Source organism: Zonotrichia albicollis, chromosome 1 (genome assembly GCF_047830755.1).
Source record: "Zonotrichia albicollis isolate bZonAlb1 chromosome 1, bZonAlb1.hap1, whole genome shotgun sequence".
Classification (NCBI taxonomy): domain Eukaryota; kingdom Metazoa; phylum Chordata; class Aves; order Passeriformes; family Passerellidae; genus Zonotrichia; species Zonotrichia albicollis.
The window spans coordinates 131,562,907-131,588,444 of NC_133819.1; the positions used below are offsets into that span (position 1 = coordinate 131,562,907).

The window sequence follows — 25,538 nt, forward strand, 5'->3', positions numbered from 1 at the left end:
GCCACAATATCAACCAGACTTTATACCATGTTGCTGTAACAGACCAGGTATGTCTCATCCATGTTCCTTACAAAGAACCATTTGCCAAAACATGACTTTTTGCCTTCTGAGTATTTTAAGGTTTATGAGAAGAGACATTTTTCATTAAACTATGATTTTTTTTTTCAAAAAAGTCTATTAAGAACAATTACAGCTGCTTCACTTGATCATATTTCAAACTGATAGGAAATAGAGATTTTGAACAGTTCTTTCTGCTTTTGTCCAGGTTAATTACTATACATAGCACCTTGCTAGACTTGGGAGTACTTAGCCGAAGAAGGGTACTGTTTGAATTCAAATAATTCAAAACAAATGCTTATCTCAAGCTACATAATGCACATTTCCTGAGAAAAAGAGTTTAAAGTTTTCATATCATAACCTTTTGAACTTTACATAGCTTCATAGAACCTAAAAATGATAATGGCAGATTACATTTATGACAGAACTTAGATACTCTCATTAAAGACAAACATTTTGAGGATAGAAACATCATCTAGAAATATCCCAGCTCTTGAGAATTTAACTTACTGCAATCACTGCTTAATAAAATAAACCATGCCTAATATCTCTATTTCTTTGGTATATTTACATGGAAAGTACTACATCTGAGGCTGGCTTAACTTTTATCTCCTTTGGTACTAATACTTGGACTCAACACCCTGAATGTTGGATGCCACCCTACTTTATAATGCACACAGCTTATTTTTCTAATGAAACTAGACATTTACAAAAGGCAAAAGATTAAAAAGACACCTAAGGCTTACACACAGGTGTTTCAAGGTACAGTTTCATTTTATATTTATAGAACTTTGCTGGCAGAAAAATCCCCCCAAAACACAACTCACTGTTTTGAATCCATGCAATAAAACTTCTCCTATGAATCTCTCCTAGCATCCAAGGAAGAAGTCTGTCTGCATCCTGGGGCTTACAGTTTCATAATACTGAGCACTATTTTTTTAATGGAAGGAAATACATTGCATATTTTTTTTAAAACCAGCAAACACTAGGAAGGTGGTCCAACAATGCCCACAGTAACATTGGCATTGAATTGTCCATTGAAATGTCCAACCTGAGTAGGAACCACAAACTTAAACCATCTCTCCCTTGAGCAGCTGGAGTTTAGTAACAATGACCAAGGGCTCAAACCAACCATTGTCCCATGCCAATCACCAGGACTGTTGTCACCGACTTCAAATGGAGTTCCAGCTTTGGGGTTTTTTATTTAGGCTGGCTCCTGAAATCCTGCATCAGTTCTCATGGGTTACAGGCCTATGGGACAGATCTGTTCAAGGCGGTTTTTGACACTGAATTTCAGTGATAATCAACAAAAGCAGCATCAACACTCCCTGACATCCTGCTGTAGTTAGTTATTTTAAGAGGCACTACAATACTTGGAAAGTATTTTTTTTTCTTTTCATATTCTATATGGAATTTTGATTTTAAAGAGAAGAAATTCTTGGTAACTATTGCACAATTCTTCAATATAGAGAAATTTCTTCCTATAGTTTTATTAGAATATGTGCCAAGTTGCAGAAACAACAGAAGAGGAAAAGGAATGCCAGAATACAAGTGGTTTTATTTATGTTTTCTTTCACTGGGATTACACTTGGAAGGATTATGCTTTGCAGTCTCTTTGTGTTGTCATCTCAGCTCCACAAAGTACAAAGAAAACACAATATCCCACAGCTTAGAAGCAGAACTGAGCATTCAGCACATAATACTGCTGGTTCAAAATCAGCAGTGCCTTTCTCAAATGCTAAGCAAACAATGAGAAATGAAGAAACAATTAAGAATAAGGAAGTGTTGGTTAGTTTTCAATACATGAAATATTGCAAGACACATCCATGGATTGTGTCCTACAAATACGAGGAAAAGTTCAGGAACTCAGGAAGAGATTTTTATTTTTCTTGCTGTGACCCAGAGTGCTCTTGTATAGACAAAAATCACACCCTTGATCCTTCTAGCAGTTGTACCTACTTGTCCTTTAAGGGATGAGCTGATTCAGTATAAAAAAACCCACTGTTCACTGTTAGAAAAACTGCAATACAGAGACCATTTAGACAAACTTGCATGTAGTGATGTTTTGAGGAAGCTTAAAGAAAAGAAATGAAGAACAAGTATGCATAAACCTTAAAAAGCAGTAGTAAGTAAAGAAATCTCTGCGTCTAAGAGAAGTTCCAGTAAGGTACTATTTCTATGGAAATTACAAAAGTACATGTTCAGTCTGTGAAGTGCTTTCCCATGACTAAAGCAATCACCTCAGAAAAGTATAGATGCAAAATAATTTTCCCTTGTTTTTGCCATCCCACACACTATTTTCAGTCAGTCCTTCAATGCATCTCTCACAAACTCCTATTGTGGAAGCCTGCCTTCAGTTTCAATAGATTAAATCAAAGACTCCATTTGAAGTGAACTTGAGATGGCAGCACAAAGAAGCAATATATCTTCAAAATGATTGCTGTGACATGTAGAAGTTAACTTGTGCTGTTTGGATTATGGCTCATGAACACCAATGCACTTTTCAGTACGTGCAATAATTTACTTTTAGGAACAAATAGTTTCATGACTTTTAAAATACTCCTCCAAGAGACTAATAAATATGAAGCACTTGCTTTGGACAGCATTTAAAAAATGCTGCCAGCCCTCCCCTGTCAGACTCCAGCCAGAAACACAATAGCACTACAAAACACATCTACACTAATGGAGCAAAAGAGAACTTAGACCAGGCTTCTGTGTGCTATTGCAAGAATTACCTTTCTGATGACATATGCTCAAAAGGAATATTCAGGTATTTTATATGGTTGGAAACAATGTAGGAGGGTTTAAAAATAGCTAGCTTGTCACATTCCAAAAATTACTTTGCTCCAAAATTAAAGGTGGAGATCATTACAACAGAACAGTGAAAAAATTTTACCTAAAGACATTTACTTTGATATTCTAACATCTTTTTTAGTCAGTACATACTTGATTTATGCTAAGATTTAGAAAGACATCTCACAGAATCTGAGTACCCTAATACAGTTTTACAAATAGTTAGATTAAGATTTATATATAATTATAGTAGAGTTGCATTAGCATTTGTCAATAATAGGAGGCTTCATCCTTGTGAAACTGCTGTGTGTGTATAAATCCTTTTGTGTGAATAGAAAAAGAAAGAGCTGGCCCATTTTAATAGATGCAGCAAATATATAAAAACAATCCCTGCCTTGCAATAACAATCACTTAGGGTTTAAGCAATACAGGTATTAAAAAAAAAGGCTGTTTGTTCTTCTTGGTTAACAAAGGGAAAGACAATGTTTTGACATAAACCATGGACTTTCTGTTTTCAAAAACATTTCAGTGTTGACATTTGAATCAACTCCAAATGAAATGAGTAGACATATAGAAGGAGCTTTTTTCCTTCTATTATTTCCTGTGCATTTGCTCTTCCTTAGCTGCAAATGCTGTTTGGTTCATTGCACTGTCACCTAATGCAACACAGAGCATGATTTTAATTGGCAAACTTCAACAGGGGACAAGAGAATTAAGAAAATGAAAACACATGTATTTTAACAAAGGTAGCAAATGGCAATGAACTGGCACTTGGCTCTCTTTTGAAAAGCCAGTAGCTTTGCTACAAACAATAGCACTATGAAGAAAATTGCTTTTCTGAGTTTGGGGCAGCTCAGCAGCAAGAGCGTGTCCCAGAGCACAGAGCCAGCCACGCTGGTTGAGAGGCATGTGAGTGATGTGGTCTCACTACCAGCAGCAGCCTGTGGAATGTATTCCCACCCAAGGGATCCTGGTGCCCTCCGAAGGAAGAACTCCAGGCTCCCCCATGGGTCCTCCCTGCCTGGGTGGCAGAGATACAATCTTGCCGCTAAAGATTAATTAGCAAGTGGTTTTCCTTACTACCTTCTACTAAAGTGACAGTCTGTGGTATTTGGTTCTGAACATTCACTCTTCATGTTTGTAACTTCAGTAGCTACTTTCAGATTGTCATTGACATTAAGACAGCTATTAAAATGTAAATATGCTGTTATATCTAATATATTGGTACAACTATCTACACAATTCTTTCCTCTTAAGAAAACTGTAGATACATCACATACTGAGTAGTTATACTACAGTTACAATGCTCTGTTGACAAATATGCTTGACAAACCATCTTCTGAGAAGAAAGGGTAACAAAGCTGTGAAAATAATTACAGGGGAAATACTGCAGTTAATTTAAGAGCCAGCCAATTTACTCAAGTCTGGAAACAGCAGTAGCAAACAAATGGTGAAGCATAGTAGAGAACAATTTTAAGAACTACTTTCCAGGAGAGATTTAGTTAACAATCCACTGACCGCACTGGATTTCTCATTAGTATCGAGCTGAATCTTATGATGGTTCATTCTCCCCATGAGAACAATACTTACATGTTACCAATTAGCTATTCTTTAGTGAAAGAGTTTTTCAGCATTACATTGGGACACATATGGGCTCTGTAAAAACATGAGATGTGTAACACACGGTAAACAGAAAGTAATGATCTTAACCAGGCCAAACCCTTGAATTCATCACTAATAAATGTCCCCATGCATTCAGCGGTACTGGCTGCTGGGAGCCTGTTTTCTTCAAGTACTTCAAACACTAAAATCCAGGAACATTTATTATTTTAATCCATTACAGGCAGTGGTTGATTTAACTTTATTGGTTGTGGTGGTGGTAGTAGTTATAGTAGGGGTAAAGCTATGTTCTTTTACACATCATTTCAAAAGGGCTTAATTATATTTTATAGCTCAGGCCAGGAATCCTGCTTGTTTTGTGTCTAACAAGGTTCAAATGGAGTTCAGGTCAGTGATGAATCAGAAGAGAAGTCAAAGATGGTTATCTATTTGAAATGAGCTCATCTCCCTTAAAGAATAACTGGGCAGGTACATCATGTTCATTACACTACTGCATACTAAATAACTGAAAAATCTCAATTCACTTGGTGATTTGGTAATTTTGGATTTTGTGATGCCTAATCACAGAGGGCATATTAAAGTTTAGATCCAAAGGGATTTTAATTATTGGTCAAGGCTGTCTTGGGAGTACAATAATTTAGAATATACTTGTAAAGCTCCATATTGCCTTATGTTATTCCAATTAGGTGAAGAAAATTGCATATTATAAACCAACAAAAATAGTGTTCATATTGCATCTGTGAGTCCAGCTTTCAAAAGTGATTACTATATTGATATGAGTAGTACTTGGTTCTTTTATCACAAACATTTTTAGATACCACCAGGTTTCAGAAAAGCAGCTAAATATTCTTACTCCAGCTCTGCAGATGGACATGGGGATGTTCTTCAATTAAGAAAAAGATCAATGCATTTTCACATCTTAATTTTAGGTGTCTGGTTGAAAACTTTGGCTTATTATCAGGAGATAACTGGTATCTAAAAATGTCTAGAAAGTTATAGATATTTAGCACAACTGAAAAATCAGACACTGAAAAATCAAAATGGTTGCCCAGCAAATGAAACATTACAAAACAGCGGATGCCACTCAAAATGTATCCAAATATAATCACCACAAAGTTGATTTAGAGTGACTTTGATGTCCTGCTCCTCTGGCTCTACACTGGATTCAGTGAATTTTAACTGCTTTAGTAAACTAAATCATCCATGAACTAGAGGGTAGCTTTTCTTTATAAATAAACTATCCTGAAGATAGTGCCTGGCAGCAGCTGAGCTCTATTTGGGCCTCTCTAACCCAGTCAATTATGCTTGTGGAAGTTCAAGGCTTGACAGATCCACCCAGGCCACACAAACCAAACAGGTTTCCCTGCACTCTTGGAACGTGGATCCTGAGGATCAAGGACAGTCCAGGTCCAGGCTTATTCCAGTCTTCTCCCTTCAATCCTTCCTTGTTTGTATACTTCTCTGTATTCTCATTTGTTCCAGTATGGTCATTAGGTGTACCTCTCCAGTGAGCCAGATGAAGGAGACAATCTTGCTGCAAACTCTTCTTTAGTAGTGGGTTAGTTTTCAGACAAAAGAGTGCCCTGACACAACCCATTGATCAGCCACCTAAGTAACTGAGCTAGCAAAAGGCAGCGTGTAGAAATGTGTGGCTACAATAACCTGAATTTCCTTAGAAATTACACCTTTTGTCTGGGCAGCAAGCTAGTGATTCCATTCCATAAAAATATTCTTGACATGGAAAAAGAAGAAACATGTCAGTATACCATCAATTTAAACTGCTTAATAACTGGTCCTTATGATTGGAAATAATGTCTTACCTGTGCGTCTTATACCTCACACTGAAAAATGAAGACTGAACCAGAAGAAAAACACAGAAAGCATAAAATGTATAAAGAAAACATCCGGCTTTCACTGTTATATCTATTGTCTTGTGAATTTAAACAGTCTATTAAATTGACTTCCATGTAAATACTGTATCACCTACTATCACCACATACACACTGGGATCCCACTATCAAAAGAAATTCCAGTCGCAAAAAATATGTAATTAATTTCACAATAAAAACTGAAGAGATTAAAAACCCAACCATATTTGTTCTGAATCAAATTTAATCTGAAATACTTTTAAAGCTGAGTTATTCAGATAGCAAATGCAGGTCTACAAAATTAGTGCACTCGGTCTTGAACAAAAGAAAGTTGAACAAACAACCTTCAAGGAACTTTTTAATTCTTTTTTTTACTCTCTGAAGTTAACGTGCTAGTTCATCAGTAGCAATTCTGAACCCTATTACGAAGTATCAGTAGGGAATCTGACCAGGATTAATACTGGTACTCAGTCCTGGGATTAGATGGTGTCTTGTTTCATGGATTTCAGGCCATCTGTTCTTCCCTCCTACATTATACTCCTGCAGAACTATAAACGCACCTCCACCTCAGGGACTATAGAAAGGAATTAGAATTCTTCTGCTTTTCATTATCACAAGATTCAGTAACTCATTTCATTGTCAGGATAATCCCCTTTTACTCTTTCTTTTGCGCTTGCAGGATACGCCAAAATGACAAATAAAATCCCAGATGTTAGAGACCTGATGAGGTCTCCACCTTTCCTTGAGTGTTGGGTTTAAGCTACTTGGGACACAGTGTCAAATCTGACAGGACCCTGATGCCCACACCCAATATTCATTAAGGTTTGTTAGTGATTTGTATAGCTGTCTACAAGCTGCACTTCCACCTCAGTCCTCAGTGGCCATTTAAATATTTAGTTTGTCCTCTGGCTTTTACTGACAGAGAATTAATTTCCTATTGTTCAAGTGTTGGAAAGAGTTTATATTTCTTTCTAAAAGTAACAAACGCCTTCTGGGTGTTGTAAATGGCTTGTTACTGCTGCATATTATTTTAGGTAGTCATATCTAATTTAAAGTTTTATTTCCCCATGGGCTAACTTGCATATCTGCAGCATCCAAAGGCTATGACAACGCCTTAGCAAAGTTTTCTCGAGGGAGTTAGTTAACTCCAAATTGAAGTTTGGTCTTCGTGCTATACCAATTCATATCTGCATTTAATTTCTAAAAGTACTGTAAAGTATCTCAAGTATGTAATTATTTTCAGGTTTAGTTAAAATACTTGCAATTATCATAGGCTCAACTAGTGTTTATTTTTTTCCCCCTTATTTATATGCTAAAGTAATCATTTCTACATATGGGACAAAGGGCTGGGGAATTCTGTGTATGATCTTTGGAATATTTTATGTCCGTAATTCTCTCAGTTCAGACACTGAACAGCACGACTTCCCTGCCGTGTCCAGCCAGAGTAAAATAAGGCTCCACTGAGAGGCTACAGGCTTCTTGCTGTCTTTCACTTTGGGGAAAGAACGGTCCTCAACTTCTCTTAATTTATCTGCTCTTTTGGCAGGTAGGTAGTGCTAATTTCAACTACAAACCTGAACTAACTGAAAGCCATATGTTTAGAATTGCATTCTATTTTCCAGTATTTCTTGCTAAGACTTACTTCAATTCTAACGTGAGTTAAGGAGTGAGGTCACACACCTCAAGCACGGTACCGAGAGATCTCAGATCTGACTGGGTACATGGGACTGGAGCTCTAAGCATTTGTGGAAGATGCCATGTACTTCAGAAGACAAAAATCACAGAATCAGGTCCAACAGCAGTTCTTGGAGTTAGGGTTTTCACCAACAGTACAAATACACAGCCAAGCTATGTGTTTGGTTTACAAAAAAATGGGTACAAGTTTTAACTTGTAACTCCAAGCCACAAAATATAAAATGACTAGAGATAATTGTTTTATTGAACATCAGTATGACAAAGTCCTACCCTTAAGGGCATTAGGAAAACTATAATGGTAACCTCTTTTAAAGTAAAATTAATTTTTTAAGGGATTTTGTTCTGTTTTATTATTTTTTCTCTTTGTCCCAGTATACTGCAATACAGTCTACAACAGTATTATTTTACTAAAACCAAAATAGTGAGTATTTAAACATGAGTACGGAGAGGAACATAAGTATTCTAACAGAAATAGTAATCATGTTGTTATAAGTAACTGTTGTACTAAAACCTGAAAAATGTCCAAAAGATGAAGTCCCTTGACACACTAAGGGTTTGGGGTTGTACAACAGCGCAGCAGTATATACAGAAATAGAGGTGTTTTAGTTTTATCCAATTGCAAAGTGTGTGTTCAACACTTATAATTAATTGTGTTAGAAGTGAAATCATTCAACTAATTAGTCCCAATTCTTTTCAGAAGCTAAAACTTATTAGTTTTGTAAGAATTTAGGAAGAAAAATGAAACTAGAATGCCTTTAGCTTCTATGATTAAACCAGTAAAGTCTAGAGGGAAAACTGATATTAAAAGAAAAATAAGTTGGATAGCAAGCTTTCTTCTTAATTTCAGCTGAAAAGAAATGAAAGCAACACACAAGGTCATGCACTTTTATTTTCCCCCTATAAGGGAGGGAAAATGCCGACAATATATATTCTTGTGAGATTTTTTTCTGCTCAATAATTCCTAGCAAATAGGATTCCTTAGAAAACAACTTCATCTCCTGCATTGAAACTCATCTGGAAAAGGGGTCATTTACACTGTTTATAAAACACTGCCACATAAAACGTGTAAAAAACCATATTTCACTAAAAATAGCTTGCGTAAGTAAGGGATTAGAGTAGTTTCTACTGCTATAATTGTTCCTTTGTAATTTTTTTCCATGATGTTTTTGAATAGTGTTTTTAACTGTGTTTATTAAAGTCAGCACATCAAAAAGGATCAAAGAGTAAGCTAGTGAGAACCAAAGAAACCCCAAGCGTATTGTGTTGTCTCACTGGGGAGTTATGCAGATTCAAGTAAACAAGTGCAAATTGTTGAGGTTTTAATGAAAATTTTCTACAATTATTGTATCTGAAGTCATTCTATATAATAACATCTGTACAGCAGATGGCCATACTGTACAAAAGGCAAGCAATGCTCCTTTTTCTTCCTCTGTTTTAACAGTACATCTGAGATGACTACTTTTGTCATTGTGCTTAGCTTGGTTCAGCAAATAATTCCTAAAATGCAGCTGCTGCAGATGGTCACAATAGTTATTCGACTGTAAAATCAAAGACATGGGGAAGCATTCACGTATTAGTTTCATTCTATTAAAAAAACCTGACATTAACCCTGGTCAGCTCAAAAGGTGTATCTATAAAACCTTTTATAAAAAGAACAGTAGTGAAGAACTGAGATATTTAAATGCTCCTTCATTTCAAGACACAGATAAAAACTTTTAAAAATTGTGTTAGCTTGCATAATTTCTTTGTAATAATAAAACAAATCTAGTTAGCAACTGTGGTATTCTTCTAAAGGATTTTTAACATTAGATTATAATACCATTTCCCTCACACTGAGTATTTTATCTTCTCTCCTGAAGTCGTAATTTCAACCTTGGTTTCTATCAGCACTTTAAATTCATATTCCCAACTGTAAAAAAAAAAAAAAAATCCAAGCAATTTCTTAAGAGATTTTTTGACAATTTCCATCAGTTTTGTGGAAGTGTGTCTTTTGTTCTAATTAGAACTTAATTTATTGCACCATCACAACTGTATGCAAAACCTCATGCAGATGTACTTTTCTTTCTACAAAGCAGAGATAAAGCATTTTTAACTGGAAAAAAAATGTGAAAAGCGTCTGTTGATGTCTACTAATTTTCTGGCTATGGAAGTTCTTTATATAGAATAACTAATGTCCATTTTCATTAGATTTGACATCAGTATTGCTCCACTTCACAACGCCTGCCAGACTATGACCATACTGAAGATTCATGTATGGCTTATACCGCGTAAAATAAAGATTGATTTCCTCAGATTGCCAGGGGAATTAAGAAACAGAACTTCATAGCTGAAAATGTTTCTGAGACTTAACATGCAGGGCAAGGTACGTCCTCCTTCTGGGAGGATGAAAACCTCCAGGGTATGTGAAATACAGTGTGAGTTTGCCAAATTGCTTTACAGAACAGTGAGGGAGCAGCCCGGCTTTGATGTATCGAAGCATGATGTGGACACCATAACGTACCATGGGACAGATAATGTACAAATGATAGAGGGGAACCCATGGAAGGGAAGAGGATTATGACACAGAAACAAAACTAAAACTATTTAAAGCACATTATAAAAGCTTTTCTCAGTTGCAGTGCCTTCTATGCTGGAGTTGTGATCCGAGTGGAAAAGCGTGGGAACACAGGCACTGTTCCTGCCTGCACTGCTCTTTATTAATGGATAAATCAAAAGTTTCTGGCCCCAGCACTTTCATGGGTTTTCATGTCCTATGAACCTTAAATTTTTCATTTTTAACTTTTAAAACAATAAAGAAGAACTGGAACTTGCTGGCCTGAGGAAAAATATTTCTGATGAAAAAGAAATAAATCACCACCTCAGCTGGCCCACAACTTGTTCCTCTCAGCTAGAGACCATTCTGCCTCTCAAACTACTCTTCCAACTACCTACATCTGGCTCATCTCCGCACCATGGAAATATACCATCTTATTAATTTTATTGAAATGCTAATAAAACAATTTACAATGACACTCAAAATATCTCTATTTTAAATGAGTCTCTGGTATCTGGTTAATTGTACTCGAGGCATAAAGTTTCTTTGCAGTGCTTCAGTAATGAGGCCAGAGTGCCTATTTTCCCTGTGCGACTCTCAGGTGTGCAGAGGAAACATGTAAAAATTGGAAACTTCATAAATCTGGAGAAGAATAACAGCATGACCCAATATTTACATAGTAGCACCTGTCAGGGCTCTGAACAATTATTTTTACTTTTTTTTTTTTTTTTTTTAAGACAGAAACAAAGGTCCTAACAAGAAAATCTAGTTAAAGAGTGAAAACTGTCAAAATTTTGACCTTTGAATTATGTGCTAAATTATTGGAATACCAGAGGGGTGGTTCTCATAACCACTATTTCAGCCAGAATTCCATCAATAAATTAGTAATTACAAGCTAGGGGATATTAACTACAGAATTAATCATTCTTGGGTGCTCCCTCACAGAAAGGAAAACTTGGGTAATAGAGTCTATCAGGGATTTGCTATTTTCTGTTGTGGGTTTATGATGTTGGCTGGAACAGTTCCCTGCAATGCCCCACACTTTGAAACGGTCACTAGACCACCACTTACACAAACCAGTAGCTCTTCCAACTTTAAATAAAAACCTCTTACCTGCAGTTTTATGTCCACTTTTAATGTTCAGGCTTCCACTGAGGTTTGAGAAAGAGACTAACAAACAAGGTTTGCTGGGGTGTGGGATGGTTTCCATCAAAACAACCATTTGAACGGTGTGAATGGAAACTTTCTGGAAGCAGGAAAGGGCTTGCCACAAGTTTTCTTGCATTGAAGCCTTTTGCACAGTGCTGGTATGGGCTGCAGGTAGAAAGTCCTTTGTACTGGGGTGTCTGGATATCAAAGTGATGTCCTCATCTGGAATAATGCCAGCTGATGAAGCAGCCTCCTTCCTGGGCACATCTTCATTTGTGCTTATTATTTTCTTCAAGAACTGGTTTATTTGGTCAAGTCTGGCAAAACTGAGATTTGCTTTCAAAGGTTTTGATATGTCCACATTTATGTCAGCTGTAGGGGAGAATTGGAGAAAGAAACGTGATAAGCTATAGTGCAATTATTCAAGCTGCGTGCAAATATAAGCATTGAGTGGAAATAGCTTTTCCATCATATTTCCACCATGTTCCATTACAAGGACTGAATCAATGTTAAAACATAACAAAACAGTATTTTTAGCAATAAATCTGAATTAAAATATAATGAAAAATACTATAAGTAAACATCACTATGTACAGTTTTAAAGGAAGAAACATGGTACAAAGCGGATTTTATCTCTTTTCTTCCCAGGGATCACTACAGAAAGACACACACTTTATTTGAGTGTGTAGGAGGGGAGATACATTAGTTCTTTTGTGTAAGAATAAAAATATACTTCACATTCTCTCGAGTTTTATATCCAGAAGAGCTATTTGACTAAACTCCAAAGCCAACAGTGAACATTTTCAACACATTTAAATGAGTGAATAACATGTGTATTGTGTTGTTTCCTACACAGTTCCTATGCAGCAGTCTTCAATGCATTTTCAAGAGGAAATGTGAAATAAAAAGCAACTACAAAAACTGAGGTATGTTTAGATTTCTTCATTTTCCAGGGAGAATGGAATAATGTATTCCTTTAATTTTTTTTTAAAGTCATTATTTTTTTTTAAAATGTTTTTCATCTCCTCACCAAAAAGGATTTTGGTGTTTCTCAGACTATTAAAAGACTCACAGAATTTTTAGGAACCACAATTAATATGAACAACATTGTTAATAGTCACATCTTGGTAGCTGAGATGTAGGAATTGGCAAAATTATTTCAAAGACTGGAAGCAGGATTTTATGAAGGCTGAAACTTATTTCTGTGCTGCAGCATCAGTACATAACAATTCCTTACAGAAATCCAGCTTTTAACTTAGTTTTTAGGATTTTTCATTTCAAATTCAGTTTTTGACCAGTAATGAGATAGCTATTCTAGTTAGGGGGAAAAGGGCTTTTTCCCTTTGCTGTTTGACTGCCACTGCCCCAACCCCATGAACCAAAAGTGATTTAAATTCTGTGCATATATCTAAACTAGATGAAATGTTCAAACAGCACTACTTAGTTTTGAGTTTCATTATAAATATATACAGGAAACACTGTCTGTTGAAGGTTTTACACAGATTAATGAATATTTCATAGACACTAGTTTCAAGTTGTCCAGGACCACATCTTACTTCTAACATTGATGCAAACTAATGAGCTCGATTTTCCCATTCTTTAGGTAAATTTTTACACCAACGCTAAAGGGCTGTAGGGGCAGAGTTTCAGAGCTGCTTTTAAGAACAGATTTATAATGATTTCAGAGGTTCACATGCATGTGGCAAAGTACTTTTCTGATCCCCTCCCCCCAAAAATATCTGGCACATTTTCTACAAAGATAAGAGGAATTTATTAATGGCTGTATAAGATCTGTCATAGCTGAACTAAAAAAACCCAAAATGATATTAGAAAAATGTCTGCACTATTCCACAAGCTGCAGCTAACTGAAATTTAAGACTGGAAAGCTATTTTTAACGTAGAACTTTATTACCGGTTTTCTGAAAATGCTTTCTCTTCCACTGAAAGCTTTCCATACTAAACTAGGAACTGGCAAAACACTGGCTAATATGTGGGCCTAGCAGGAAGGCAAGCACCAAAGTTAGAAAGCTGGGCATTAGAAGAAAACAGGATTGGAGGGGCTTGTTAAACACTGAAATTGGCCGCCCAGGAAGGTGATGGAGTCACCATCCCTGGAAGTGTTCAAGAAGCAGCTGGACATGGCACTTAGTCAGGGTCTAGTTGACATGGTGTTGATCAAAGGTTGGACTCAGTGATCTCAGAGGTCTTCTTCAACCTCAATTATTCTGTGAAGATTTTCAGGCATCCAAAACCACACAAGATCAACTTAGAAGATTTTCCAAAATCCTTATGTATTGACATTTTAATTAAAATCATGGGAAGAAAAATGTCATAATACTTTGGAAAAACTCCCCATCCTCTTGGCACTTGGAATATCCCAAGATTTGTCTGCCTTCTATGCAGACTTCACTGGACTTCTCCTTCCTTTGAATAGAGAAAGGAGTTAGGAAGACATTAGAGACCCATGTGACATTATGACATTATTTACAATAGTCAAATTGACTGTTTTTAAAATGCAATGTTAAAAAAACAACTAAACAACTGCCTTATATATTTAAATTTCTCCCTTACTACTGTAGTAATAAAGGAGTAAAATAAACAGATGCTATTTATTGCTTTTGCTAAATAATTGAGTTTCTAAGTTAGTAAAGGAGGACCCTTATTCCTTGGTATGGCAACTTTCACATCTAATTGCTTTATCTAATACACATCTAATTGCCAGCACTTTCCTATGGTAATATAGCCCAGAAGGGGGGAAAAACCCAAAAAACCTCCCTGACACCCAAAAACTTCTTAGACCTAAGTTGACTCAACAGATGCCAAGGGCTTAGCCCAAAGCTTAACACACCCAAAAACTGAGTGTGAAAGATGGCACAGGAGATGACCACAGAGGCAGAAGCTCCTTCTGGGGCTTCCTTCGGCCAGGGCAGAGAAGACACAGGGTGCTGGTGCAGCTCAGTGCTGGAACACACTGGGCACTTGGGCCTGTGATTTTATCACTGCTCTTGGCCACTCATTCAAGAAGGCAATAAAAAAGGGCCACCAGGACACCAGAGAAATGCAAATGACTTCCCTCTTTTCTGTTCGGAAACTGTGCATGTCACACAGAAAAATGCTGTCATGACTGATAACTTGACAAAGTTTTGTATGAAATTATTATTATCCAGTAAATCAGCCCTGACAGAACGCGGTGGCAGCCAGAAGCATAATTGCAGAAAATGTGACTTTGGAACCTTCACAAAATATTTTCACTATCTCATAATGATAGAGGTTATTTTTACAACTGGTTAAAGATTATGTAAAGAGATTCTTTGGTATTTTAAGTAAAATATTCAAAAAGAAAAGAGGAAACACAATTGAGCAATCTTGTCTTTGACCTCTTATATACATTATCCTTAGCAATGTAAAAGAAACTTTTAACATTCCTTCTAAGGAAAATATATTTAAGTGATGGACAGAACAATGAAAACTGATGAAACATGAAGAGCTATTTATAGGAGTTGATTAAGATAGATATTCAGCTGCCTCACCAGACAGTCAAAATGCACTAAAAAGAGCTTTAAAATCTATGAATAACACAGATTCAACTGGAATAAATTTTGGGAGGTGCAAAATCCAAGTGTAACTGTTTTTTTAGATTATTTTAAACACCTTGGGAAAAACAGCACATAACACTATGCAGATTCTATACTCGTAGGAAAACAGAGGCTTCCTGTAACTAACTCCTTGAATTGCCCAAAATTACATCAGAATCAACACAGAGCAAAAGGCAGTTCAAAGTCATCTTTAATGCCTCAATTACATCAGCCTCTCCTTTGCCTATTAGTGACTGGCTACCAAAATTATAACCCAATGCATTCTTTAGATTTAAGATGTATTAGCAATAACTTATTTTGCCAGGTGTTATCTATTTCCAGCAAGAAAAAAAGAGAGAAAAATTTACTGTGCTTGCAAATTGAGTGCATCAAGTGAGTTATTTCTGTTATGCTTAAAGCAAAGGGTATCAAAGCAATTTTTGATTACAGTACAGCATTTCAGTGTAGAATTTGAATCGCTCTTTCTCTTCCTCAATTTCTTCACTACTTCTCTTTAGATTACCCAGTAAATCCATGTATTTCAATTATTAGTTTCTAATTAGCCTTCACAACTTTCTGAACAGCAGCTAGGAAACAGAATGATGAAATAACTAGTGAGTTAAAAGGAGATTAGATAAATATAAATAAATTACACTTATTATATGCTCCCACCACACCAGGAGATGACTTAACAGTGGAGGAAAAAGAAACACTTTGGAATAATGAAATCAGAGAGGGAATTCAGGTCCCAGAGGCGATTCTACAGAGTTTTATGTTAATGTACACCTTGTGGGGGACCAAAAATCAACTGGAATAGTTTCCTGAAAACCGTTTCCAGCTATTTTCTCATTTTAAAAGTTCCAACTTCACTTGACCCATTAGTCATCATATTACTTACATTTATTATGTATTTTGAAATCTATTACAAAAAACCCAATGGATTCAATATGGCCTGTTTGAACTAAATCATAACAACTATAAAAAGAAACCTATGAGCAGCATTCTGAAATTTCTGTCTGAAGCAATTTCTTTCTTTGACATTTTATTACTTAGAGCTTCAGATAAAAAAAAAAATCAGGGTTATAAGTATTTTATTCTTGTTCTCCATAACATTCAAATTTGTATTGGGAAGATATAATTTTCATCTGTGAACTTGGGATAATGATGTTATCAAAAGGGCTTTTTATTTGGAGGGCTAAGGATGAACAAGCAACACAAAATAACAAAAGCTCCTAGCATTGTTGGTCCAGGTAAATTCCAGCTTACTGAAGCTGGGAGCTTCAGTGGACTTATTCTAATATATGCCATAAGTTAATGTACAAAATGTTACTACTTCTATGACTTAAAAACTACCATAGTATTTTCTTAATCTTAGATACCAGAGAGTAAATGCCATGAAAATCAGTCATAAGCAGAATAAAGACATGCTGGATCAATGGGCCAAGTCTATGAGGTTCAAAAGGTGAAATGTGAGTCCTGCACTTGTGTCACAACAATCCCATACAGTGCTACAGCCTGGGGGAAAAGGTGTCTGGAAAGCTGCTTCTTGGAAAAGGACTCATGGCTGCTGGTTGACAGGAGCTGAACATGAGCCAGCATGCCCAGGTGGCCAAGGAGGCTGAAGGCATCCTGGTTGTATCACCAGCAGTGTGGCCAGCAGGACCAGGGCAGCAGCAATCGCCAGTGCTGGGCACTGGTGAGGCCCCATGGCAAGTGCTGTGTCCAGTTCTGGGCCCTCACTAGACAAAGGACATTGAGGGGCTGGAGAGTGTCTAGAGAATGGCCATGAAGCTGCTGAAGGGTCTGGAGAGTAAATCTTATGAAAAGCAGCTGAGGGAAGCTGGGATTGTTTAACCTGAAGAAAAGGAGGCTCAAAGGGGACCTTATTGGTCTCTACAACTTCCTGAAAGGAGACTGGAGCCAGGTGGGGATTGGCCTCTTCTACCAGGCAACCAGCGACAGGACAAGAGGAAATGGCCTCAAACTGTGCCAGTGGAAGTCCAGTTCAGGAAGAATTTTTTCACTGAAGGGGTGGTCAGGCATTGGAACGGGCTGCCCAGAGAGGTGGTAGAGTCACCACCCCTTGAAGTATTTAAGAAATGACTGGACATGGCACTTAGGGCTATGATTTAGTTGCCATGGCAGTGCTAGGTCAAAAGTTGGACTCCATGATCTTGAAGGTCTTTGCCAAACTTAATGATTCTATCGTTTATAAGACCCTAGTCTTTTCAAAGACCAAGAAATGCTGAAATGTGTGAGAGAAAAATATGCCATTTTCCAAGAATTGATTCATTTTTCACAACATTCATTCAGCAGTGGATCTTTTACTTCTCACAGGTCAAACAGAAAAGGCCAGATCTTCCTCTTTGAGGTTGGACATGGATCTCCCTCCCCCCTTCCCCAAGAAAGCTGTAAAATATTAAACTTCTTAATATACAGTACTTCTGTAGAAAAAAACCCTACTATTTATCCTAAACTCTTAAGATGATTTAATTTCCTAGTCCTAAACAGGAGAGGAGCAGATGATGGCATGAAAGAGTTTACCAACAGTGATATTCTTTCTCCCTTAGCCACCCATCCTGATGTAGGGACTTTAAACAGAGGAAATATGAGGAAGGTAAAGGTAATCTTGAGCCCTGATTCTGATTTGGAGTCAGGATGGCCCTTCAGCAAATGGTAATGGCTGAATTGCAAAAATTAAATTTATAAAAATAGGAAAGAGACATGTAAAGACCAGTTGTACTGTTCTCAATTGTCTGGTCAAGCATCAAAAGAGACACAAATTAAGAGAAATTGAAAATCAAGAAGGATCCCAACTAATTGTTTTTATACTCTAATTCATCATTCCCAATTTGGATCAAGGGAAAACGAGGAAGAAACTTGAGACCAGCCTTCAGAGGCCATCTGCAGTCCATCTTGCATTCTGCTTCTGTGAGACAGATGCCAGTTAGTCTAGAAGAGACTGGTAGTCACAGCTCAGTACTCCTACCCGCTGCTGTCTGTGCTGCTGCCCCACACAGGCAGCTCTCCAAGGCCAACAGGGCAAACTGGAGCCTTCAGGGAGTTAAATCACCCTGAGCTGTGCTGGGCGCTCCCCAGCAGGAATAACAACTTCTTCCATGACCTAGTGTGTCACTGACATTATGTGAAGGTGACACTTGGGCATTAACAGCTCCAGCTTTGAGATCTCAGACAAGGCTCAGAGTGATGCAATTCTACTAATTTTTTAGAACTGTCACAAGTAAACCAAGATAAATTGTTGTAGGTCAAGAAGCCCAAAGATGCCATTAATAAACAATGGAGGGTTACTGCCATTCAGTAGATGATGACTGAAATTAAGCAACTGTGCAGCTATCAAATACAGCTCAGTACAATACAGAAGTGTGCCAAGGGCTGAATGCTGAGGCCAAAAATTATAATGGGGGCATCAGGAAGCGCTATCAGGAAAGGAAAACCCAGGCTAAGGGAAACATTAACTCTCTTAACAGAGAGTCAGGGAAGATGAAGCGCAATATAGTGAGACAAAATAAATTGTTCCAGGTCATGGAGCACATTTGTGGAAAAGAAAAGAACCCATAAATACTAACCCTCTATTTTCTGCTTAGCTGCCGAATAATACATCTATATTAAAAAGCACATGGGAAGAAAAAAAAAAAAGGGTGTTTCAGAAAATTGAGCAAATGTCTGAAATAAGCGTTAAAAGAATGTGAATAGACTGAAAAAGATTATAAGAAAATGTTTTCAACTTCTCCATGTGGGTCCAGTGTGCAGCTTTTATTTTCTGTACTCAGACATATAAGAAACGAAATTTAAAAGAAGTGTTGTAAACAGCGTTTTTAGAAAATCACTTTGATGATTTTCCTCATTATTACACGGATATTACAGACAATAGATGTGTCAAGTCCAAAGCAATACCTACAGGCTGGTACACCTGTTTGGAATATTTCTCTTTGCCCTCTTAATCAAATATATATAATTTCATGGCTACAGTGTCAGTGCTTTAAAAACTTGTTTGTAAAAGAGCAAAGGGAAAAAAAGCCCTACTAGAAAGCTCAAAAGTTTTGCAAATGACCCAGAGTTAATTAGAAAAGTCTGCACCCTGGCCAGTTCCCCTTCTCACGTGTCAGCTCTCATTAAATCAAAAAATTCTCCTTTCAAAGTTAACAAACACCATGGTTAACAAAACTGTTAAACTGGGATCAAGTGGGCACATTCCTAGGTTTATATATGATGTCATACTAAGCAGCCCACAGCTGAACTTGCAAGTAGTATGAATGATTTTTCAATATATTAAGTATCTGATCTAATGCTAATTTTCTCTCTATAGGCTAACTGTGCTGGGAACAGGTGGCCCTGCTTTCAATTACGGAGGGCTAACATGCCAGTGTGAGGCCTGGATTAGTTCACCTTCTCACAGGGAATTTGCCTCGGTTGGGAATGGATTTATTATGGCTTCACACATGGAACGGAGCTCATGTCAGCTGAGGGCAGTGATACATCATATGATTCAAATTAACCTGCTGTGGACTGTTCCGCAGGGCTGATATTGTGTATTAAAATGACGACATTTTTAAAACAGCTTGAAAGAAACCAGGATTGCTGAAGTGCAATGGTTCCAATTTGTTCCAACTAATCTATCACCTGCTGGAGATATTATTCTAGAGGGTTTCTGGTAGCTGCTATTTTCCAGGTTTCTCCAAACCACTGACCTTGGTAATGGATACAATTGTTGCCTCTGCAAACAGTGGGGAAAAAAAGGCTGGAGAGAGTGCCCTGGTGCAGTTCTGATTATTGTTTTTTATACCTGAGCCGAGATCCCCTGCTGTGCCCCTCGTGGTCCCCAGATCATGTGTGGAGGGACTGGCATGAAGGAGAAACCCACCAGCTCTTCAGTTCTCACTTCATCTTTCAGTGAGACACAACATTTCTTAGTTTATTTGATACTGTCTTCTGCAGAAATTATTTATAAAGGTGAATTATCAAGGATCTCCATTCCTTTGCATCTAACCCAATGCCTTCCCAAGAAACGACTGTGGAAAGAGGACTTCACTAAAGTTAAATCCACTAATTACAGATTATCATCCATAATTTGGGTGTACACGTTTTAAAGGCAATTTTTATAAAGCTGTACTTCATAGACATGTTCTTGCATCATTTGCATCCAGAAAGACTACATCAAAGACAGCTTTTATAGGTAAGAAAGGTGATTAAAAAAAATCCAGGAAGATTAAAAGGTAAAGACAATAATTTTTAAAAACCTATTAAAATTAGATGGTCACATTTGATCCTCACATAATGAATTATATCTAATGCTGAAGCAATAAATAGTTCACTTTAATGCATTAGACAAAAATTGGATCAACAACCCAGTAACAGAATTAATATAAAAGATAGAGGGTCATGTAAAGTGATGTAAATGGAATTTAAAAAATTTTACATAATTAGTTTCTGTAAAAAGAGAACGAATAGTCCTTTAATACATTGTGGGGTTAAAGTTGAGGTCTGTTCCCACAGGCCTGATGATGAATGCTTATTTCTCCTAGGATCCTATTACCTTAAATCTGGAAGAAATATAGTTTTTCTTTAGTTGCCAAAAATGTACAAAATAATCAACTCATGTGGCAAGAAGTGCATTAATGTATCCTGTTATTCTCATTTAATTAGTGGTTTCCAAGTTTAGCTACTTGCTGTAGTTTTTTGATCTCCAAGCTAATACAGACTGACAACCTGGTTTCCTGTGTGGTGAAACCATACGAGTTTTCTGTGGAACACCATCTACTTATCTGCTTCAGCTGACAAACTATTTGCAAGGAGTACTGGTTTTATCTAACACAGCAAACAATGCGAGCCACTTGCAGATTTTTTTCTGTTAACTGCTTGATAGTATTTTGCATTATAAAATATAGGCATGTTGGATTCTTATACTTGAAATTTAACCTCAACACACCAACAATGTATCTTGAAAGAAAAATGCCATTACAATTAAACTACTGAACTCTAAACACTTGAAATCAACACAGAAAACTGTACAGTTATCCCAAATGCTATATATTTTTGTCTGCATAGGCACAGCTTTCAAAAATGTGCTAACTTTTCAGAACAGTTGATCATCTGTAACCAACAGGCAGCACCTCCCAGTATATTCAATGCATTTCAGCGATTCACTTACTACAGTTATAAACCACATATGCATAAATGACCATGAAACACACACTATGTCATTAGAAAATAGGTCACTCAGCAGCAGCATTCTTTGCCAGATATTCACCAAAGAAGAACAGCCTTCAAGGCCTGCAACAAAACTCTACTCCAGCGGTGCCTTTATTTATTCAATTTATTAGCAAAGCTGTCTCCCATTGGTGCCTTTATTTATTTAATTTATTAGCTAAGCTGTCTCCCACCACACATACTGTTTGTTGATCTTGCAAGAGCTCTTGGGAGCTTTGCTGAGGTTCCTGTCCTCAAAGAACAACTGCCGGCTGAGCTAGGATCTGGTGGTGTAACACTTTCTCCAGGCTGCTGACGGCCAAGCTACCTCACCCTGGAAGAAGCTGTGGTTAGGGGACTCCTTGTCCCACAGGGCAGTTAGTAACTCATTTTCCAGTAGCCTGCTGAGGAGCTGTCAGGCTCTTGTAACTCTCTGCATGTGCTGTTCTGATGCAATCACATGCAGAATGAGCCTTCCATTACTCATCCAATGAAACTTCCATCCCCCAAGGAAGGCTTCTTGGTAAAGGTTAGTTTATTTGAAGAGGATCTCATAGTGGTTACAGCTGAGGTTAGAAAAATCTGCAAGGGATGGTGGAGCTGTTTTGTTATACTACACTGGCAAACACTTCATTAAAATTCAGAGAAATTACTGTTGAGTCATTCGTAATGATAGTTCCAATTAGTAGCAAAAAGATGATGAAAAAAAGCCTTTTGGCTAAGAATAGATCCTGGAAGAAATCTCTGAAGTTTTAAATGCTTTGCAAGAATAAATAGATTGAAGATTATGATGCATTAAATTATGGTTTTCCAGTTCCCTATTCAGCAAAACACTATGGAGGGGAGAGATTTAACACTAATGCAAGATACAACTGGACTGGTGAAACTGGGGTGAACACTTACACTATTTGTGAATATGTACTTTGCAAGCTGGTGCCAACCTCTATGCTTGCTAGTTTTACTAGGAATCTGTCCTACTGACAGGACAGCATCAGGGAAACACCCTCAGGTGTGTAATAAATTAAATATAAAGGGTGTGCCAGGAAACTACAGTGAGAACCTTGAGAGAAGTGTTCTTACACAATGAAGGGTCTGGGAATATGGAAATCTAAGAAATGTGGGGACAGAGGACATGTAAGAACTGGTAGCAGAAGGATAAAAGAAAACCATTCTGGCAGCAGTGATCAAAAGGTCCCTGATAGAAGATATCTTAACCCCTCCTGTGCTGTTCTGATTAGAATGAAAAGCCATCATTACTATCAATAAACCATTTTTTTCTCAAATGGTAGCAGAACATGCAGTAGGGCCTGAAGATTCAAAGGCCTATTAATGTACCCAAATATGGATCAATATAACAAAATCTTCCCTGAAATTATGTCTTTAGATAGCTAGAAAACAAGAAAAAAAAAAGGGGGCAATGATGAGGTTGTTCACATACTTTATTGTTTCCTTGAAACCTCTGCCTGTGTGCAAAAAACATTTTTCAAGCTACTAAACCACAGTATTTATAGTCAAGGTCAAATATGTGTGTATCATTCATTGGTTACTCAGTTTGATGTCTTGGGCTTTGATATTCAGAAGTGATTTCTGCTTTACCCAAAGACAATATGAGCTGTGTTTCCAACATCAAATTCTGTATTTTCAAGTACTTTGGAAAACTAAAATGGTGTGTTTTAAATTGACAACCTTAATAAAACGAGAAAATATTTAATGTCCCTGTGCCTCAGTTGTCTTTTGTGGAATGGCAAGGGCATGGTATTCCATCATCCATGTGAGGGTTGTGCAGGTACAATAGTATTTCTGTAGAGCTCAGATGGTACAGCTGTAAGGCATGCAAAGGAAATTCTGCTGCAGATCTAAGATTAGATAGTGTGCTGTAAGACTGTATGAAGAGGCAACTGAAAGAACATGAAAATCCTGTACTCAAGAGCTTCTCACTAAATGCCTGATAACAGCTGTGCTGTGTGAAGGATATTCAGGATAAGAAAATAGGTTAAATAATTCAATAAACTATAACAAATATGCAAATGAAAAAAAGTTATGTATTTTCTAACTTTCACTATAACCTCAATTATTTTTCACTGTGATGTAGCTATAAATATATGCTTCACAAAATAGAGAATGCAATTGGCAAGAATTTCTGATGCTCTAGGAGTGGAATTTCAAGTCACATTATGTTATGCAAATGCTAATACACCTCTACATTACACCACTTACATTAATTTAAGAAACACAATATTACTATCACTTTTTAAATTTTACAATATCAGCACTTAGGTGACTGTAATTTCCAGAGCCAGGTATCCAGATTTCAAAGAACCCAAGAGAAGATAGCTTAGAAAAATCTTCAGAAACTTTATAAAAGTCACATTTTCTAAACACAACTGCAATCACATTTCAGTTTTCCAGGACTAGAAGCAGGTATGCTTCGTTCTGCTGGAAATTCAACAGATTCAGCCTTTCTAAACTTACTGTGGGAAGAAAATTAATAATTAAACCCTAAATCAGTGACTGGTCCAGGACTACCCATTCCCCAGTTTTCACTTTCATTCAGGGTAATTGCCAGAGGACAATTTCACATTAGTGAGTAAGGAATACAATACAATTCTGATTATCTGATATCACTGAGTCATAGAATAATTAGGTTGAAAGGGACCTCAACGCTGATCTCCTTCAAACTCCCCTGCCATGGGAAGGGACATCTTCCACCAGATCAGGTTGCTCAGGGCTCCATGCTGTGTCCATGTGTGCATATCTAAAACCAAGATTACATTAGAAAAGAAAGATTAAAGTGCAGCACTTACCTGGTCCATTAAGGAAGTCTTTAATTTGCACGGTGATAAGAGGAGGTGGAATACCACTTTTAGCATCTACCTCTCCTGCAACTGTCTGCAACCAAATGTTGCAATAATCCAGAGCTTCTGGTAGAGTCTTCCCAGGATCTACAGAGGATAATCATCATAGTCATTGACAATATTCCAGGAATATGATATATTACAAAATGCTACATACAAAACTGACTAGACAAAATGAAAGAATTTTAAATTTATTATGGTAAATATTATATCTAATATAACTGGTTTACCTAGCATTTGCACTTAAAGACAGATACATGTGTGGAATAATGCACACACTCATGGGTAAGAGGACAAAGTCCAAATCACAAAAAATTTAGAAAACATGCAAAAATACCAAGTAAAATATGAGTAAAATACATCAATAAAACAAGACAACTGTAAATAGCACACAATTTCAGCTTTAACTAATGAGGACTCCTTACAAGAGAATCTGTGCTCAAAACCTGCTACTAGATTGTATTGTCATTGCTCAGTAGAGAAAATAATAATGGAAAGGGAAATTATAAAGGCAAAAAACCCAGAATGCTATGAGAGCTCAGGAACAGAGCACGACAACAGTGCTGTTGTACCATTCCCTTTGCAGCTTCCCTCAATAGCTAACCAGTAGCTATTCCTGGGTACCACCTTGAATGGTGCTCCTTTGATCACTGTGATACTACAGAAGTACATTAAAATTAAATTCATCCAAGGGCTATTCTGGCCTTCATTTTCCACATATCACACATAGGAAAAACAGTTGGGAAAAAAGGCTTTTTAATCTTTAGGGACTCATTATCTTCATTATGAGCCGTCTCGATTCTGGCATTATGGTCTTAAATTATAAATAATCAGTCCTTGTTTATTATGAAGTCTGCTATGTTACTCTGTCTCATCCTCAACTTAAGGAGATTTTCTTGAAGCTATTCTCTCCTTTTCAGTCAATTAAAACTGCTATAATTGGGTTGAGTTTTGCTGAATTAATTCCTTTCAGGAACAGGATTTACATACTCACTGTTATAGTCAACATATGGTATTGTGGTATCACAGTCATATGTGGACTGGGTATATAAAGCCAGCTTTGGAATTTGTGTTTCTTGACCTTATCATGTGATTCATATAAAACTTGGCACATATGAACCCTTATGTGATTTCAAAGAACCTACTGAAACCAATTGATCATGACTTTAGATCTATATGGAAAAGA

General features: G+C 37.0%; 1 protein-coding gene across 5 annotated transcripts in view; it reads right to left on the minus strand.

The window, feature by feature from the left end:
• The window catches only part of VPS13B (vacuolar protein sorting 13 homolog B), a 431,489-nt gene that overhangs the window by 82,968 nt on the left and 322,983 nt on the right, over nucleotides 1-25,538 (minus strand). For all 5 annotated transcript variants that reach the window (XM_074554422.1, XM_074554431.1, XM_074554441.1 and 2 more), the window contains exons 35-36: nucleotides 24,302-24,439; nucleotides 11,680-12,087 (exon numbers count right to left, since the gene is read on the minus strand). In XM_074554422.1, coding sequence (XP_074410523.1) covers nucleotides 11,680-12,087; nucleotides 24,302-24,439 — 546 coding nt within the window. The remainder of the gene's footprint in view (nucleotides 1-11,679; nucleotides 12,088-24,301; nucleotides 24,440-25,538) is intronic.